Consider the following 18,933-nt stretch of genomic DNA (forward strand, 5'->3'; position numbering starts at 1 on the left):
GTGTTGCAATATATCAGAAATCTATCTAATCTAAATAGATAAATGTTTAGCGTCTTCCGCTCACCGCCTTACTTCAACTTTGGGTCAGTAGACACAAGGGGAAACCATCACCATATCTTATTTTTTTATTTACCAGAAAATCCTACTATGTGACCATCGGCCGTGTTAATAGTTTCCTTAGTAAGCTACTAATGCTTAAGTAGCGTTCTAAGTGGTAGAATGCTACTTAAGCGTTGGCATTGGCATTCATAGATCGTTACTAAGGCCTACTAAGCTTAGTATGCTACTATCTTAGTAGCCGGCTCTTAGTCACACTCCGGTCTCGTCTAAGGGAGATACTTAATATGGCGGACCGTTGTCGATGATTGACTCCGGTTCAATTTGTATACTCTTATAGATTTTTTACGCTTTTGTGGCAAAATGAAACACGAAAATCCGTTCTTCAAGTAATGCAGGCAACGTATATAGTATATTTGTTGACGGGAATTGAAAGAGTTTTACATCTGCAAGGAAACTACGTCGTGTAGTGAACTTGTGCCTCTTGTGTAAGTGAAAAAAATTTGTGCATTTAGCGTACCCCTAAGTGATATGATTGCATATGGACGATGAATTAAAGAGTGAGGCGACACGTAAAGTGATCTGTGAGGGTATGAGCTTCGACAAAATTATTTATTTCGTCCGTACTGGTTTAATCAAACGTATACATTGTGATCAAAGGTAACTAACTGTTGCGAAGGGGATAGGTTTCATATTTGAAGTAGTTGTTATTCAGGGATACAGCGAACGCGTATTAATTTCCATTCGTTTCAACGCTTTTTGTTTGATTTTATTACTTATTCTGGTCACTTCGTCGTAAGTTTTCGCTAGTGTTTACATTTCACGCATTTCTTTGGGCTATTGTTTCTTTTGTTACGGTACGAGTGATAATGGAATTGGATGTTCGTTGGTGCTACAATAACTGGATTAGCAATTTGTTTCAGCCTATTCATTTCACTGTCTACGTAATGGTAATGAGAAATAACGTGAACTGATTCTAAATCTTAAGTGATGAATGGGAAGTGAGATGTGCAGAATCCTTTCGAAAACTTCAACGAGTGGAATTTCTTTTAGTGTGTGCAGAGTGATTGGAAAATTGATTATTATGTTTTATTAGTGTTACGTTATAATGTTTTAAATTAATTGTAAGCCAAATTGTTCATTTAATGAGTTGATTCGGAATGTACTGATTATAAGTATTATAAAGACAGCTCGTGAAATGTAAAGGGAAATGCTGTGTGCATTGTAGTGCGCAATTTTGATGTGATCTTCAATGAATAAGTAAAACAAGCTAGGTTAATTATACTTTGTTTTTTATATTAACGACCTCCAGTAAACTTACCTTGTGTTTCCGCACTCCTACGCTGTCTATATTTGAAAAATTCCAATGTGGCGAGGTAGATAGCTGTGTTGCCACAACTAATACGTTTTAGCAGTTGCAAATATATGTTACTTATTGATCGCACGTATGTATTTGTAACGTAATAAATGTGTATCATTCACGCATTTACTATAACGTTATTTTATTTACGATTCATTTCTGAATTGTAAATTTTTTATAAGTTTTCGTTTCTACTCTGACATTGAGATGTATCTCTGCTTTTCGAATATAGATGTGTATAATCCTGACGTTGCTGGTGATGTTTTTCCATACTCATCACGCATACACCACTGAAAAAAAATATCGGTAGTGCAAAAAGTATGCAATATACTTATATCTTCAATGAATACACAGACGTTTGTGCAATAATAACTTCATCTCAAACATACAAATGCTTCGGTAGTATTCATAAATCTATCCTTTCTCAATGGTATATCGTAAATTTTTTGTACAGCAATCAAAAAATATCTCTGCAATGGATTCACATCGAATTATCCATTACCAAGTAAACATTTCGATGTATTTTGATGAATCAGTTTCTTTTGTTTGATGGTTTTACGAATTTTCCGCACCGCCGAGGAGTCGGATGCAATGTTGCCACGCGTAGCCTAATGGGTTGAACTCAAACCGCTCCCGAGTATCGGCTGCCGAGCTGGCTAGTAGCATACTAAGTTTATAGCTCTTAGTCGCTCACTGAGTAGAATCCATGAATACCATATCCGTAGTAGGCGACTTAAAGGCCTCAGTAGCCGACTAATAAAGTCACCCTACTAACGTGTTTTAGCGGAAATCTATTAATACAGTCGCATGAATTCTAAGTTCCTAGTTTCCCGCTTCTCTGGGTACCACGCTTCCCGAGCAACGCCGGGAGTCCTGATATTATTAAAGAAGTTTTTCAACTGATCCTCATAAATTATGGTGAGGGTAATTGAACAAATTTTTTCTATGCGTATAAAATAATTTGACTAAAATGACAAGGTTAACAAGTTTTTTTTCTTCATTTTATACAAGTTTCCTCCATGGAATTTTACGAAATATACTAGGATTATAATAAATTGGGGCAAACAAAATAACAATTGGATGCTTTTATGGTAATGATTTCGGAGCCACTGGAAACTTTGACGGCGTCTACTAGTCCTCAACTGCTTGAATAATTTAAATCAGACGCATTATGAGGTAGAACTAATTTTGATATTCACTTATATTTATATGAGTTGATGAATCTCTTCACCTCTTAGTGATACATATATTGTTTATTGTTTTTGGCTGTTAGCCAAAGAATATTGTGTAATAATGATTCTCCAGGACAGCAAATACAAATAAGGATGACAATTCCGTTGTTAAGCTGAATTATCCAAGAAATGCTTTTTTACGGCTGGTAAATGACATAAAAAATCGAGCCTTTCGATAAAACTTTTTTAGTACTCTTGGTATATATTCTTCCATTTTTAATTTACATTGCTGGTCTATTGTATTCCATATCATTTATTGGGTGATGGTTTTCCGGGTTTACACCGCGTTGATACGTATCGACGCGGTGTAAACCCGGAAAACCATCACCAACTAAATAACCGCGGAAGCCTCCGTAATAATCATATCATTTATTTTTCGGTTATTTTTGGGATATTGGGTGTTTTTTAGTTTTCATGGTGGTGGCAACAATAAAGCTCCTATTTGATTTAGCTTTTACTTTATTTTATTCAGTGAATTTTTTCTTATATCTGTATTCTTTAAGTCCGTTTGATTTGATTTCTTTAAAAGAAAATAAGTTATTACATTGATTGGCATTAGTATAATGCCAGGTTAATATGAAAATTGTGGAAATTTCTCATTTTTTGCGATAATCAGTCGAAAGACGTAATGATTTTCTGGACTTCATGAATTGGAAAGTGTGAATGTGTGAATTTTTCATTTATTGATATATCAAGCTTATGAGACTGCCTTCAAATTATATAAACCTCACATCATTTTGTTTGATAGAATTCTAAAATATTAACCCTCATCTAAGAACTGACTTGGTCCTATAAAGTATAAATTTTATCAACTTTTGACAACCAATTCCAAGTCGGTTCATTTGGAAATTCTCGCCGTTTAGAGATATTTCCTACCATTATTTGCCAAACCATTTTCTTTGTTATAACCTGAAGCATCCAATTCTTATCCCGTCACTAATTCTATCCATAGAAGGTCATAGGATGAAATTCACCTGCATACACTGTCGAGTCTAGAGTGAAAAACTGATTTGATTTTGACCTCGGCATAGAAATGTATATAAAATAATTTCATTCGTGTCCTTATGCTATCTTTTAGCATATTTCAATAATGGTTTTAATGGCTGGCTCTCCGGTTGGAAGTCACCCGCATTCTTGTACCTACTAACCTTACACATATTCCAAGCATGCATTACTGAGGTGTCAATTTCTCCACACATGATTCCATGAGATACTTGAATTTCCTACACCTCACACCTGGTTCACGGTGAAGGCAATAGAACTCCTCTTTGCTAATTCACAATCAACATGTCTTAGCTATAAAAATGACGCACAAACATTTAGGAAACACTGTGCATAGACGAGCAGAATTTATTTTTTTTCCAGAAGTAGGCATTAAATTCCATCGAGAGATAAACAATAATAATTTAGCAATATTTTTGTCCGTGTCCTTGTGCAATATGTCCATATGAGGATGGGGCCACACAGAGCAACTCAGTAGGGCCTCCACACGTCCGAGTGGCGGGTGGTCTTGGGGGCGGCCGTCTTGGAGGCCGCCAGTCCGTTGAGCAGCGCCGGGTCGTCGCTGCCCCCGCCTCCACGGTGCCCTGCCCACCCCTTCTCATCCTGGGGGCGGCCCTCGTCGCCTCCTTCGGCCGCTGGGGCGTCCGCCGGAGGCCGGAACTGGTGCGGCGACCCGTACAGCTGCGAGTAGAGGAGCGATGGTGGTAGGAGAGGGGCGTTGAGGAAGAGGGCCGCGGCGGCGGCGGCCGGCGGGGCGTAATAAGGCCCGTGGGGCGCGAGCAGGCCGCTGTGCAGGGCGCCCAGCGGGTGGCCCGAGGAGCCGATGAGCGTGGCGAGCGGGAGCGGGTGCAGCGGCCGCTCCGCCGCCGCCGCGCTGTCCCCGCCGCCGTTTGGCCGGTTGGAGGCGGTGGAGGCGGTGGAGGGCGTGGAGGAGGGCGGGCGCGGGGCTGGGGCTGGCTCCGGCTCGGGGGATGCGGCGGCCGGAAGGGGCGGAGAGGCCCCCCCGCTCTGGTCCTGTGACGTCCTCCCAGGCTCGACCACTAGAAAGGAAAAGGGTCATCGTTAGTGCTAGCCACATAGCTATAGTTGCCGCAAACCAGAAGCTTCCGATGGTTTTTTTTCTGAATCATCTTTAATGCTTTGTTACTGATTGAAAATGTGTTCGGCAGAAAGGACTTCAGTAAGAGAATTACTTAAGCTTAATAGTCAGTCATGAAAATGAATGAGCTGATGAAAGGATTGTTGTGCAAGAGTTAGTGAAGGCGACTGAATAACCTTTCTTGGAGTAAGGCTATTTAGGATTGGCAAAAATTGATACTTAGGATGGAGGACGATAAAAGACTAGAGGTGTTTGGCATATGCGTGTGGAGAAGAATGGAGAAAGTGAAGTAGACGGACAGGAATCGGAAATACGATGTGACATACTTGGTGGGTAAGGAGGGGAAGCTTCTAGATGAGATAAGGAGGAGACAGAAGGTATGGATTGATGGGTAATGAGCCGGGATTGTATGTTGTAAAGTGCTATAGGAAAGTCTGGTATCTTAGGTAAGCGACGGAGGGAAAGAAAGAGAATGGTATTTACGGGTTGAATTAAGAGGAGTAGACCCTATTGGCCATTGGAAAGGGAAGTCCAAGTTTGGAGGGGAGACAGGATGGTGTAATCTGCAAATTGCTTTATATGAATCTACTTTAACCAATTGAATACTGACAATGAGATAAATATTGTTTAAAATTTTTATTTTATTTTGCGCTGGTTACTTATTTAACATTGACTCATGATAACTACAAGTATGCTGGTACTGACTACTTGCAAGTGTTTCTTAATTTTATTAAACGGATTTATTCGAATATTTATAGCATATGTGTAAAATTTTATCAGCTTTAACTTCCATGAATTCCATATTTCTCTTCGTTTCAGCCTTCCCAGTTCTTGTTTTCGCTCAATACTGTAGAGTGACAGGAAATGAATTATCAATGTGACGTGTTTGAAACTGTCTAAAATTTGGAAATTATATATGAAGAATAAATATATTAAGTACATCAATATGTGAAATGATATTATCTATTTCCTGGAATTTTTGTTGCTGTGATTACTGAAGTACCACAAAAGCTTAATTAAATAACTATCTCAATATTATAGGTGGACTTTATTTATAAATATTTCAGTCGTTATTCCTCCTTTAGATGTTTGAAAATATGAAATTCTCTCAATACAATTCCAGTTTTCTGGTCAACTTCACGTAATACTCATCTCCACAAATTTGATTTTCATAGGCCTATGTTTACTGTTCAGCGAGATTCTTATTTATGGTATTGAAGTTACATTCCTCACAAATATTTGTACTGAAAAAACAAATTAGATTCCTTCTCAAAGTTTACTCGATTCTTCGGTCCATGTGGGAAATTATTTTCTGTTGCAGCCTTCGAGTTGTATCACTTGCTTGTTATGCTAGTCGTGTGAATCAGAATTTTCAATTCCTTCACCTATGAGGAAAAGAAAAGCACACATTTTTGAAAGTACACATTTTTCGTAAATAATACTTTGCATTATTTGCAAGCCATACTTTCTATCATCTTCTGTTGGTGACATTGGTGATGGAAAAGATATTTTTAATATTTTGCCACTATAAATATATTCAGGCTTTTGACGGCGCCCCACAGTGCATAAAGCATCTAAACTTGCGTACGAGACGCCGCCACCACCTAGCCTGACAACGAATTTCTCCATCCTTCACCGTTTCTTTTTGTATCACTTTCCGCACATTTTTTCCCAGCTTTTCTCTTCGCAAACTTTTCCCTGCTCAACTGCTTTCGACCCTATTGTCTTACCTTGCACCTCCCACGTTTAAGCTCTTTTTATTTTATTGCCTCTGAAGCATCGTCCCCTGCATTGACATTGAGCTTTCCACTTCTCTTCTCTAGAATAAATTTTATTATTGTATCTGATTAATAATCCTAGCACTGCTGCTTTATGAAATGAATCAAACTGAAGGGCTGTGTAATTATTCAAATGCGGAAGAAACTCTCACATTCTCTGCCTTATAAAAGTGATTATGATGTATATTCTCTTTATCCATTCTTAGTAAAAAAATATGAATACTTGATGGCAATAATACATTCAGAGATTATTTAATTATCAAATTATTGCAGTCAATAGCCCATACTTGGGACAGGAATCAAACTTGGAACGAAAGAGGACATTTTACTTTTTGAGGTTGGCTGACATGATGTATACAGTGTGAGTGCTAGGAGTGGAATTTATTGCTGCATAACCATAGTGTCTTCAAAGAGTAGTGTTGATTCGTTATATTTTTCATAAGTTCAATAGTTTTTTGCAGGTAGGTTTTGTTACTGCCAATGTGAATAAAACACCTACTACAGTTTTCCAAGTTATTTTATCTTTGACATGTCACAGGGATTAGAAAAAAAGGTCCTCAGTAAAGGGAAGTATATTTTACTTGGGCCAACACAAAAAATAATAAATAAAAAAAGAATGATGGGATTACAATTCAAAGTGGGGTTCTACAGAGTTCTGCTTAAAATTTACAGTTTGTGGTTACTTCCTGCAGTATTTTTGTTTATGTTAGTACATAAAGTCAGTCTCAAGTATGGGATACTGATTGTGATACATACTTTGACTCCATTCATCAATACATTTCAAACTGATTCCTCGCCCAGATTCGTCTTTATAATTGGTACTTCGGAACGGATTAAAAACGTAAGGTATACTTGGACGTTGTATTCTTGACTTCTAATCCACAAGACGCAGGTAAACCAAAAAGTTTTATTAATTTACAGCATATGGACCACGAAGGTTAGCAATTTCATAGTAAAATTTATATGCACTAATACATTTAATACTGATTTATCTTTTCGATTGGTTCTCCGGAACGGATTAAAAACATAAGGTCTACTCCAGGTTCAAAACGTGTGAACACGTTGACGTGCGTACCGTTGACGGGTGAGGTGGACGGTGGCGGCGGGAGGCGGTCGGGTGCGAGCGCCGTGCCGTCGACATCGGCGGCCGACGAGTAGGCGAGCGCCCGCGGGAAGGTGGAGCCGTGGAGTCCAGCGGCGGCGGCCGCTGCGGCGGCGGCTGCGGCGGCAGCGGCGGCCGCGCACGGAGGCAGCCCCGCGCCCAGGTAGGGCGGGTAGGGGGGCGCGCCCCCGCCCCCACCGTGCCCCCGGAAGCCTCCCCAGGCCGCGTCTCCGCCTCCCACGATGCCCAGGTGGTGCGCGATACCTGCGAAACAGAACCACAATTCACATGAAAGTGTACGTCGACTCACCTCACGTTTGTGCATGCACATTGAAGTCGATTCAACGATGTAATCATCTCTCAATATTAATACATTCCTAATTTCATCGTGTGTGTCCAGTTTTATGTGTAGTAAAGGTACCAATATACTACTCACAAATGTTCTCAACCATTTTATTTGCTATACGAAATAGATATCTTTCTCCTCAAATCTCGTGTAATATCATTCGAGCCTCTTTGGCGCCTTGAAATATTTTGAACGAGTTCAATGCCAGGTTTCCTCACACAAAAGGTACCTAGGTCGAACCGTTCCATCTTGTAGAGTAAAATGATTTTGGAGTTTGTCAGTTTTTCAAAACAATTTATTGACGGCTGTTTTCGACACACTGTGATATTATCAAATCTGGTGGGCTCAGTCTCGTACTCTTGTATATTTACCGTGGACAGGAGTAGGGCGAAACTTAAAGTAAGTTGGTGAGGTGGGGAAAACGTATGGTAGGGAGGGGTCTTTTTGGGAGTGAAGGGTGGAATGGTGCAGTGTATTGAATCTAGTCATCACTCAGTTTTTTTAAGTCAGAAAATTAAAAATATCCTGCCCTGAATACGCCGGGGTTTTAGGCGTTGGCAACAAATGCGACGCTCTGGTGTCAGATGAGGCTGCCCGGAGGAGTACTGGAAACGCTGTATCAACTCTTGAAGATAGAAATGACGCAGCGTTACAAATTCAGAAGAGAATTTAAATATGGGGAGGGGGATGATCGATAGTCATGCCTCAATTTTTCAATGCATAGATGCCTACTCTGATACCATATTCTCAAAATTGGTGTATCTGATGCCGTGTAGCTAAATCGAAGAATAACGTTACAATTATCTCGCAATAAATAGATATTACAATCGCTGACCTAACAAAAAATCATTCTCGTCAGTATAATAGAGGCTTATGGTGCGGAGTATGCTGTTTGAGCTTACCAGTAGTCTAATATTCACTACACTCCCACAGTTATTTATTAAATGTTTTCGCCAACCTTCATTTTATCATGGGTGCTCCGGTATATTTTCATTGAAATTATGAATGAGGACACTTAGGTTATAGATGGAGTCGGGCTCCATATAGATATAGGCGGGTCCCATACGAAGAGGAGATGCTGAGGATCTTGTTGTTATGCAAGAGAAATTAGCTAAGGAGGAGAATAGAATAGGTACATGTACAGAATGAATAGCAATCTGCACTTATAACAATTCAGGAGGGAAATCCAACATTGGAAGGTGGGCAGGCCGAAATTATGCGTCAACTTTTCCAATCAAACCTGGCCTTACCGACAGAAATATTTTAATAATAATAATATCCTTGCATTATTTTCCAGGTTTTTGCGTGTGAACGTTCATCGTACCCCTTCGGCTTCTCTGTTTTCTGTCTCAAAAATATTCCCAGTGTGAAAAAAAACGTTATGTTTTAATCTGATATCCCTCCTCCTGTGGATTTTTCCAGCTCATATCCTTAAGCATAAGAAAAGATTGCTTGTCATTTGAGATAATAATTCAAATTATAGATCAGAAGACTTTATTTTGATTGGTGTCTACGTATAAACTAAAGATATTAATTCCAAAAGTTATACGAGTCGAGTAATGTTTCACTTAATTTTAAAACTTCTATGGAAACACAAAAATAATATTTCAATTCCCCTTTTTCATATTTTACTTAATTAATAAATCTCATAAAATACTTTTCCAAAATTATCCTTTGTTTTAGCATCTTTTAACAGGATTCCTGATCAAATTGCTGAATATGGTATGATGAATGATGAATTTTTGCTTTTGCGAAGAATGCATTTATTAAACCAAGATGGCCACACAAGTCAAGTTACAGCAATGAATGAATAGTGAATGATTATGTGATTTAAATGCATATAATGTATCAATATATTGAATAAATATATCCGTCTTTTAAGAGTGGCGATTTGAAATGGCAACGGAAGAAAAAAGAACGCAAAGGAAGCATGACATAGGAATAAAAAATTCCATACTAAAAAAATGGCGAGGCTCTCTTATGCGTAAAAAGTTTTTATGCATCTCAGCACCAGAGGGAAAATATACGGCGCGGGAAGTTACGCTTGAAATAAAAAAAAGAAGTATAAAGGCTTATATCTCCCCCGTAGGGTTGAAATTCCAGGGCTGAGTTAACGATAGGGAGGGGGCGGGATGATGGTTAAGCAGTGCATGTCCATGGGGTGCGAGTTCATCCTCTTCCCGCCGTGGAAGTCGTCACGGCGTTTGTGGGGCCCGCACAGGTGTCTTCCCCCATCCATCGGGGTCCGAGCAAAGTGAGGGGGCGGGGCCCACATTGCCCCGGGCGATGGTAATTAAGAGGGGTCCCCTTTTCCACGCCGCTGCAAACAACCTCTTCTTGCTCCCGAGCACGTCCTCTCTTCTTCCTTCGCTTTTCACCGTCGCTCTCTCAAACAAGGGCGAATCAAATTACTTCTCCCCGCTCGCTCGACTTCCCGCCCCCTCCCTCCCCCTCCCTCCCCACACCCCTCCCCCACCCGCAAACCTCCACTCCCTCTCGAGAGAGCCGACGTAATCCCTGAGCCGAGGAAAAGGTCAAAAAAGTCGATATTTTAATTACATGCAAACAGAGAAGTGGTTCCGAAAGGCGGGCCCCGGTGGCGCTTCATCTTGGTGAGGGAATGGTGGGGGGCGCCTTGAGGGGCCACCTCGTGTCCTCTTGGAGGCGGTTAGAGGCAGCGGCCGGGGGCGGATGGATCAGGAGCGGATCCTGGAGAATGAAGGACTGCTCGCGAAGTAGTGAGCGATCGTTCGGAATATATGCCATGATACTTCGTTTGGAATCGATATTTTTCATCATCATCATCATCATTATTCAACGATGCTCAGATTGTTTTTTCGCAGCTCTTCATACCTCTCTTCCCTGTGGTCGGTAGTGTAGTTACATATTATAGCGTGTAAAGTACCATTTTTTGTTTGTTTTTTTTTCATAGATATGTCGCATTTCCACCACGTCAAGCGTGAAACTATTTCATGCTTAAGATCAAGGTTGAAATGGCTCAATACTAAATGACTTGAAGGATCTGATGGGCTTATATCGTCGACAGCATTTTTAAGGAAGAAATTACGCGTTATATTTTCTCTTTTTCGATGCCTCTTCTATGAATTCATAAATTTTGGTTTGAGCAGAAATTTCGATTGAAGACTTTATTTCCATTGCATCAAACACTTGGTTGTATGGAGGATATTGAGGTATCACTATTTATGATAAATCTATTTTTTACTAATAATAATAATTTAACATAATATATAGTCATTGGTCCGATGGAATTGATATTATCAGGGGTACTCTCACCGAGTAATCTCACATCCTTGATGGGTTTCGTCGACATTGCATCCATTGGAATGTTCTCATCATCGTCATCATTAGTTAACTCATTCGGGGTAGTCCATTGACCTTTTTCCCTTCCACCAGTCCTTCTACGATTGTTTTCATCAGGTTATTATGTCTCATTATGTGGCCAACAAAGTCTTCTCCTCAAGGTTTTCAGACAAGTTCCCTCTCCTCCCAATCTTCTAGCGCTTCCTTATTACTAACTCGGTCGATCCATCATATATTCAGCATTCTTCGGTATTGTTCAGCTGTTATAAAAGCCGACATAGGTATAGATACCCCTTCAGTCACATTTAGCGTAAAGATGACTGCATAGAAATTGAAATATCGGCTTGGCTTTTTTAAAATGTCTTGAAAGGTTAATGATTTCTATTTCACAAAATAAACAAGGACAGAGTTTCGCTTGGAATAGTCTAGTTATTATAAGTTCGTTAAAATAATTGCTGGCGTAAAATAAGAAGATGACATTTCCGAAGCTCAAAAAAATTCGCCCAAAACTGAGCTAATAATTTACTACAGATATCTATTCCACCAAAAGTCAGTTGGCAAATTAGTGTACAGAACGGAATGTGCAAATAAAAATTCCTGATCGGAGAATAGCGGCGATGGAGAACGCTGTGATTTGGGATGAGTTTATTCATATCATGCCTCATTTAATCTGAAAGTTTGAGAAAATTCATTTCCTGGTCATAGGGGAGGATAAGGCGACCGTGAAAATAATTTGCAGTAGAAGATATATGCGTGGCTTAGAATTTGGCTAATCTACTTATATCCCGAGGAAAAGAGTTTCAAGTTCCACCCACGTGCTTACGCAGACGTGTTTTAATAGAATAGGTGGCCAGCGGTGGCAGTTAAAAGTGAGGAAAGGGTTCGAAAAAATACCCTTTGCGAGGTATTGATGCAGTTGTTGAATGTTTTGTTCCTTGACCAACCGCTTAAATTTTTCGGAAGTCTTTCTATGTCTTTTGGGATATATTTTTCAACCACTTTTTACCTCTTACCGCTAAAATTTATAACTCCTTCATTAAGAGCCTTCAATCATATTTATTTTGTACCTCTATTTCCATCTAGCGGTATTTTTATCTCGATATACTCAATAGGTCTGCCATTAATACGTTACAGACAAATTTTTACCACGGCAGTTTTTTTTATTGGTCCAATATGTTATAGCTATGAAATTGCTATTCAAAAAAGAGATGCACAGATAATCTTTCACAGGCGTTAGCATTTATCCAAGCCATTTATCACTCTATCGGTAGAAAGGAAATAAGACGAGCGCGAGGTTGGTTCCATGCATATCTACAAATATGGAATTGATTGAATATCCTGTATAACGGGAGTTGGCTATTACCGTAGATAAAGCACTTTACCCATGCCAACTTGTAAAGACTCATCGCAAAAATTTCTCCCAATCTTTCTCCTTAATTTTTATTTTGTTGCAGCTTGACTTGTGCAGTTATATTGGTTTTAAAAAATGGTAGCTACTCTACAAATTCCAAGCAATAAATCGGGTTTTGATGAGATACTATCGTCGGAAATATGATAGGAAAACGAACTTCTTATACTTTTATCCCTCAAACCTAGTGAATTTGGATGAAAGGTTCTCGGGCTTTCCACCGGGTAATAAAATCCTTCTCCGCCGACGTTTCGATGCCCATCAGGGGCATCATCCTCAGGGTAACTGAGTGACTCTGATCTTCTGATCACTCAGTTGCCCTGAGGATGATGCCCCTGATGGACATCGAAACGTCGCGTCGGCGGAGAAGGATTATATTACCCGGTGGAAAGCCCGAGAACTTTTCATCCAACACCTACGCCGGGAAAACACCCGATTATATTTATAGTGAATTTGATTTTTTGTCCCATTTGGAAATCGTTAAGAGAAGATTATTTGATGCGTATTTAAAGACTTTCTTTTCGTTTCGTAAGCACTTTCTTTTGGTTTCATACCTTATGTAAGTATTTGTGATGCTTTGTATTGTAATAACTAAAACATATTAAAGCACAATTTTGGGAGAGGTATGCTGCAATCAAACAGTGGCATCTCCGCAAATGTTAACATATGCAAATTACGTTTTTACTCACGCGAACATTATTGGGTGCAATACCTCCAGACTGACAGACAGATTGATTTGCGCCGACTATAATCCCAAAGTTTTCACGAGAAGTATTTCTAATAAAATTTGTCGAAGAAAACTGCCAGCGTTTGAATAATATGTAAAATGAAAATGTAGAATATTTTGACAAATTGTGCACTTTTTTCTTCCTTTAGTGATTGTTGATGTCCCTTTTTTTCTCAATAAGTTCCTATGGTTGTTGTGTTACATACAAGCTTTCATTCGTCATCAAGTCACTCGTTGGAATATTTTTCTATTGCTTTTCGCGTTAAGGGTTTCGAAATTGTAATTGGTATACATCGAAGGCATGACGCTATTGGAATATTTATTAGGAAGTAGTTCAAGTATTTGCTATAAGAGGACAGGTAGCGGCCGTATACGGAAGGGAACAGTGAAATCTAAGAGGGTTATCAATCGACGCTGATTGGAGGACGCGACCGACAGCCGAGGTTATTTGCACCGCGGAAGAAGGGTATGGAAGAAAGGGTGGAGAGAAACCCGGCGTCGGCATTAGCCTGCTCTTAACGAAATGCACCAAGGAGACCACAGCTTAACGTCCAATCCGATGGATGGAGTGTTGCGCTTGAAATATCTTCCACACAACCTTCAAGCAGGGATCCGGCAGTCTCAGAAATTTCTCTGCCACCGCCGGGACTTAAACCCGAGCCCTCGGGATAGGAAGCCAACACTCTAGCCTCCACACCAAACCGATCCCCGGTGGTTAATCGACCTCTCCACCATGAGGAGTCTTAAATTTGCTGTGAGTCGAGTCATTTCCCCCTCCACCCCTTCCTTCCTCCTCCCCATCCCAACCCCGCCCACAACCGCCTCCCAACCCCTTTGGTGCGATCCCCGCGGGACGCTGCACTGCTCCATTTCAAGATGATCGATCCCGCACCCCTCTTGCTGCTCCCGAGGAGGCCGACTCCGCGCGATGGAAACATCCTCTTCCGACCCACTCTCTTTCTTGTTCATTCGTGTCATCTTGATATGCTGAACTGGATCGAGACGCTACAGTGATCCCGCGGGAATACACCTCTTTGGCCGCATCTACATATCGAAACTTGTTTATGAATGATATACCTTAACCTCTTCAGTCCCAGCATAATTTGTGTCATCATAGCATGTTGAACTGGACCGAGACCCTGAAGAGATCTCGTTGGAATGTACTGCTGTCACTGGGTCTATACGCCCAAGACTCTTTTTACCATTGATATGTATAAAGCCACCTCAGTCCTGCAGAAATTCATTTCCGGAAAATTCAATTGTGATAGTTCATTTATACAATAGTTCCCTCAAGCAGAATTCGTCGGAGACAATTCCATCCGATCGTCATTTTCTTAACTAAACTAATTGACTGCTCTACCGATATTCAAGTGAATGTTGCACCGTATCCATTGAACCAGGTTGACTCCTGAAGAGGTTATTTTGGGATAAGATGCAACTTTCTGTGATTCAGATGGACTTCTTGTCCGACAGAAATGGATGTAATGAAATTTGGTGTAGACAAATATCCATAAATTTTTGAGTGAACATGTACTTTAACTCCATTTTACTTAGAGCTTAGCAATGCAATGGATCGCTAATTGACTTATTTTGACTTAACAGGTTCATATATTCCCCTGTTTCAGTGTACCACCTTCATTTGTTTATTTTAGAAATTCCCGGCAGAAAGTCTTAAAGGGATAAGATGGAGTTTCAAAATGTGGTCTAATTTTTCTTGGTTAATGGGAAGTTTGTTTATTTAATCGTTCATTTAATTTTATGTCTTCTTTTATTTAATTTTTTCAACATCCGTATTTGAATTAAAAAGCAGATTATTCTGTAGTAAATTTTAAAAATATTTATCATTATTTTAAAAATACATACATTTTTATGTTACGTAGAAGCAACAATGGGTCACAATGGGTTAATGGTTTAAGTGTAAATATGAATATTAAAAATTTAAAAATTTTAAATTTCAACTTATCAGCGACGAAAAATATTTATTTCACGATCCAAATTTTCCTCTCAAAAATTGGCCTAAATTTTACGAGGCGACCTCCTAAATGTGACGTTACATCTCTTTCATAGGATGTTCCAGGCGTTCCTTTTCTCTTTTTTGACGGTTTTGGTTTGGACGACGTTTTCACCGGCTTCTTCCATATCTCACGGTTGAATTCAAAGCGGAAGAACTATCGTGCCGAATAAATCTAGTCCAGAAAGCGAACTAAGCTTGCTACGGAAAGTGCTTACGAAGTTACTATTATGCCTAAGATTTAATTTACGGTGTTAACGATGTGATATCCTGCATTGGGTTATGGGCGTTACCCAAGTTCTTCAAGCAATTCTATCTACTGTGTCCGAATTTTATTGCAGAATTATTCCCTCATATTAGGCGTCAGCAAAGGACCTTTTCGGATGAATCGAAATTACTGTTGGATGACATTAAAATATGGCGCCTCTTATATTGTTTTGTAATAGCACTCCGTATGAAGTTTTGACTCGCTGGTAGGTTGGTGATTTATATTTTTATGTTTTAACCCTGAATTTTTTATGTTTCACTCCTTGTGTTCTTACCTGACCACCAATAATTAAGAGTTAACAGAAATCTTATAATGACGCGTAAGTGATGAGTTATTATGGTATTTTTTCGATGTAAGATCAAATATCACAAGAAGGATTCAAATCAATTTTTTCTATAACGATACATATGCACCTAGTAACGATTAATCATAGTGTTCTAGCACATATGATATATTGTAAGCTATTACTGTTGCTTTTTGAGAAGGATACACTATTAACCTCGTGATTATCTATATTTTGATAAGCTTCACTATCTTATCAAGATAATACGGGCGTTTTAGAATAAAAATTTACCCTTTCGAATACAATCAACCGTAACACACATTTTTCTTGGAATATTTCTCATTATTATTCCACATGCTTGAACTAACGGGTATGAAATTCCCGCGGCTTTTTTTGAAACCTTAATGTGTTTGCGTTATTCAAGGGTGCCATTCGCATTCTACTTCTGTTATCTGGGTTTTCAAACTCCAAGATCCAAGAGGATTTAAGAGGAAGGGCCGTAAATTTGATTTCCCACAATCTTTTCACCAGTTTTTCCTCATAAATACGTGTCATATGGGTTACAAATTGTGGTGAAAGAGCAGCCGACATTTGAGGATAGCCCCTAGTTGTTGGAAGCCAACATTGGGTGGAAATTATCCGTAGAGGTTGAGTTTAGAATTGTTTTTTTTCCACCCTTATTCTTTTTTTTATACTGCGACTTCATTCACCTCTACAGCTATAGACCCCCAAGTCCCGCGTGGTTTGTTCCTCTGACCAACCCCTCTCAGCCACTTTCTTGCTCTCCCCTGAGACTGTCGTATCCGCCCTTCGCTCCCCTTTTTTTCACACAATGGAGCCCCGAAATAGGATTACGATATTTAAGTGCTCGTATATGCTCTGTAAAGCAAAACGCTCTTCTCACTAACCTTGATTCTGTAATCGGTACAACCTCTACCGGTGTCAACTCTTCCTTGTCATAATATATAATATAAAATCGCCGGCCACCCGGCGTTGCTCGGGAGGGATAGTACCCGGTTAACTGGGAAACTTGGAACTTGGATTTGATGATCATATAAGATTTTAATGTTTTCTCTTTGAGCGTGTCAAGAGGTGTTCCTTCTCAGCAGGATAGCCAACCGCAAAAGTTATATGACGTGGCATAACAAACAGTAATGAGAAAACGACGCAAAGAACGCGTCGGACGGAACCAAAAGTATCACTACAGAGTTTGGGAGCATGAGATACACCTATGTTCTAATTTCAGTCGTAATCCGTGCTGCCGTATGGAAACGCATAGCGGACAGACGAACAGACATCCTCTTTTATATGTGTAAAAGATGGAATGGAATTGAAAAACTTTTCAATGTTTTTACTTAGCCCTGATCAAGTCCCATAATGTTTACTTGCGACATTTTTTTAAGATATGCGTAAGTATGTTTTACCATCCTTCGAACACCATAATGTTAACAAATGGTATCGTCTACTTTTTCTCAGTAAGAGAAAACTTTTGTGTAAAAATGCGCTAAAAATGGTTCAATTCGAGAAGAAATAAAGTATTGTTGCCAGTACATTATCAGGTGTTAAAATAGTTGCGGAGGAAGATAATTATTGCCATTTACGCCCTATGATAGTTAAGTAAACAGATACACTGAGAATTTTTGCCACCACGAATACCCAAAATGTTGTTTCCAGCATACCAATTGCTGAGTATGTCTACAGTCTCCCTTGAATAATAAGACGAGGATTTAAAAATTGCAATTTCATCGAATACATCTATCTAAAAATCTATAAAGATTTTATTCCCAGTTATGAGGATATTTCTTTAGAGACTTTGCGGTGAAATCGGGGCAAATGTATATCAACCATTCAGGATTAAAAATATAGATCGTTTATTCATAATGCATAGGATAACTATTGATTATTTCTGAAAGTATGGAATTTTAAAGTGTAAAAGGGAACTATTTCTATGCAAAAGGATATACTGTTCTATTTCATTCATCGAATGCGGAAGAATATGATCTTCTGGCACGTTCACTCTGTTTTTCTACTTTTTTTGGAGTTGAGATTAGTCTTCAGTTTAGTAATCATATATTATTTATCACGCTACGTGGCACTATTTATTTGACATCTTAGTTAAACAAAATATTGTTTAGTCTACACCGTATCAATACCTTAGAATCACAATAAATATAATATATCATTGCCTAAGTGCTTCATACTTCATGAGAGAGAAACCGAGATTTTAACTAGGGGGAAGTCAAAATGGCTAATAGAATAATAGGTTAAGCGTTAGCTTGAGAAAAAGATTATAGGCGTATAAATAATTTTTCCATACCATTGGTTACGAATAAATTCAATGGACATCCATTTCTGTATTCTAACAATAATTTCAATTGATACAAAACCGTGAAGCTTTAATGAAATTGTTCCGGTTTATGAACCAAAATATACAAATGGGAAGACTCTTTGGCCAAATGAAATTGGAGCAAATACATATCAGCCATTTAGGATAAAAAATATAGATCGTGTGCACCAAAGTGACAGGGATTGTAGATTAAAAAATAGTTGAAAGTTTGAGTAACCGTAATGCTAAAGATTTACTTTGTTTTCAAAATCAATTATCAAACTAGTTTTTTGGCATCTGGGATGCTACTTAGGCAACTGAGTTGAAATCCAGGTCAGTCTTTAAAATTATAAGTGTGGATTTAACAGAGATGGTTTAACTATGAATGTGAGCAATTTAAACAAGCTGAAGCTTCAACTGATTTCATTCCGTTCTGAACGTAATCTGATTACAATTTTCCTATTAATTTTTTAATATCTCTGCAATGGCGTTTTAGAAGGTGTTATCGTAATATCACTCATGCCAATTTGTTTTAGCTAGGGGAATGTGTAATTGGACCGAAGTCATTTGTTTTTTACAATCGAATATTATTTCACGTCTATGGCGTGATATT

General features: G+C 39.1%; 1 protein-coding gene across 2 annotated transcripts in view; it reads right to left on the bottom strand.

Moving 5' to 3' along the window:
* Window positions 1-4,025: 4,025 nt before the first annotated feature.
* The window catches only part of LOC124171021 (segmentation protein Runt-like), a 91,149-nt gene continuing 76,241 nt past the window's right edge, over window positions 4,026-18,933 (bottom strand). For both annotated transcript variants that reach the window (XM_046550158.1, XM_046550156.1), the window contains 2 exons: window positions 7,604-7,894; window positions 4,026-4,691 (listed from right to left, as the gene is read on the bottom strand). In XM_046550158.1, the coding sequence (XP_046406114.1) occupies window positions 4,123-4,691; window positions 7,604-7,894 (860 nt within the window). In that variant the 3' untranslated portion in view covers window positions 4,026-4,122. The remainder of the gene's footprint in view (window positions 4,692-7,603; window positions 7,895-18,933) is intronic.

The sequence above is a fragment of the Ischnura elegans genome, chromosome X (assembly GCF_921293095.1).
Source record: "Ischnura elegans chromosome X, ioIscEleg1.1, whole genome shotgun sequence".
NCBI lineage: Eukaryota > Metazoa > Arthropoda > Insecta > Odonata > Coenagrionidae > Ischnura > Ischnura elegans.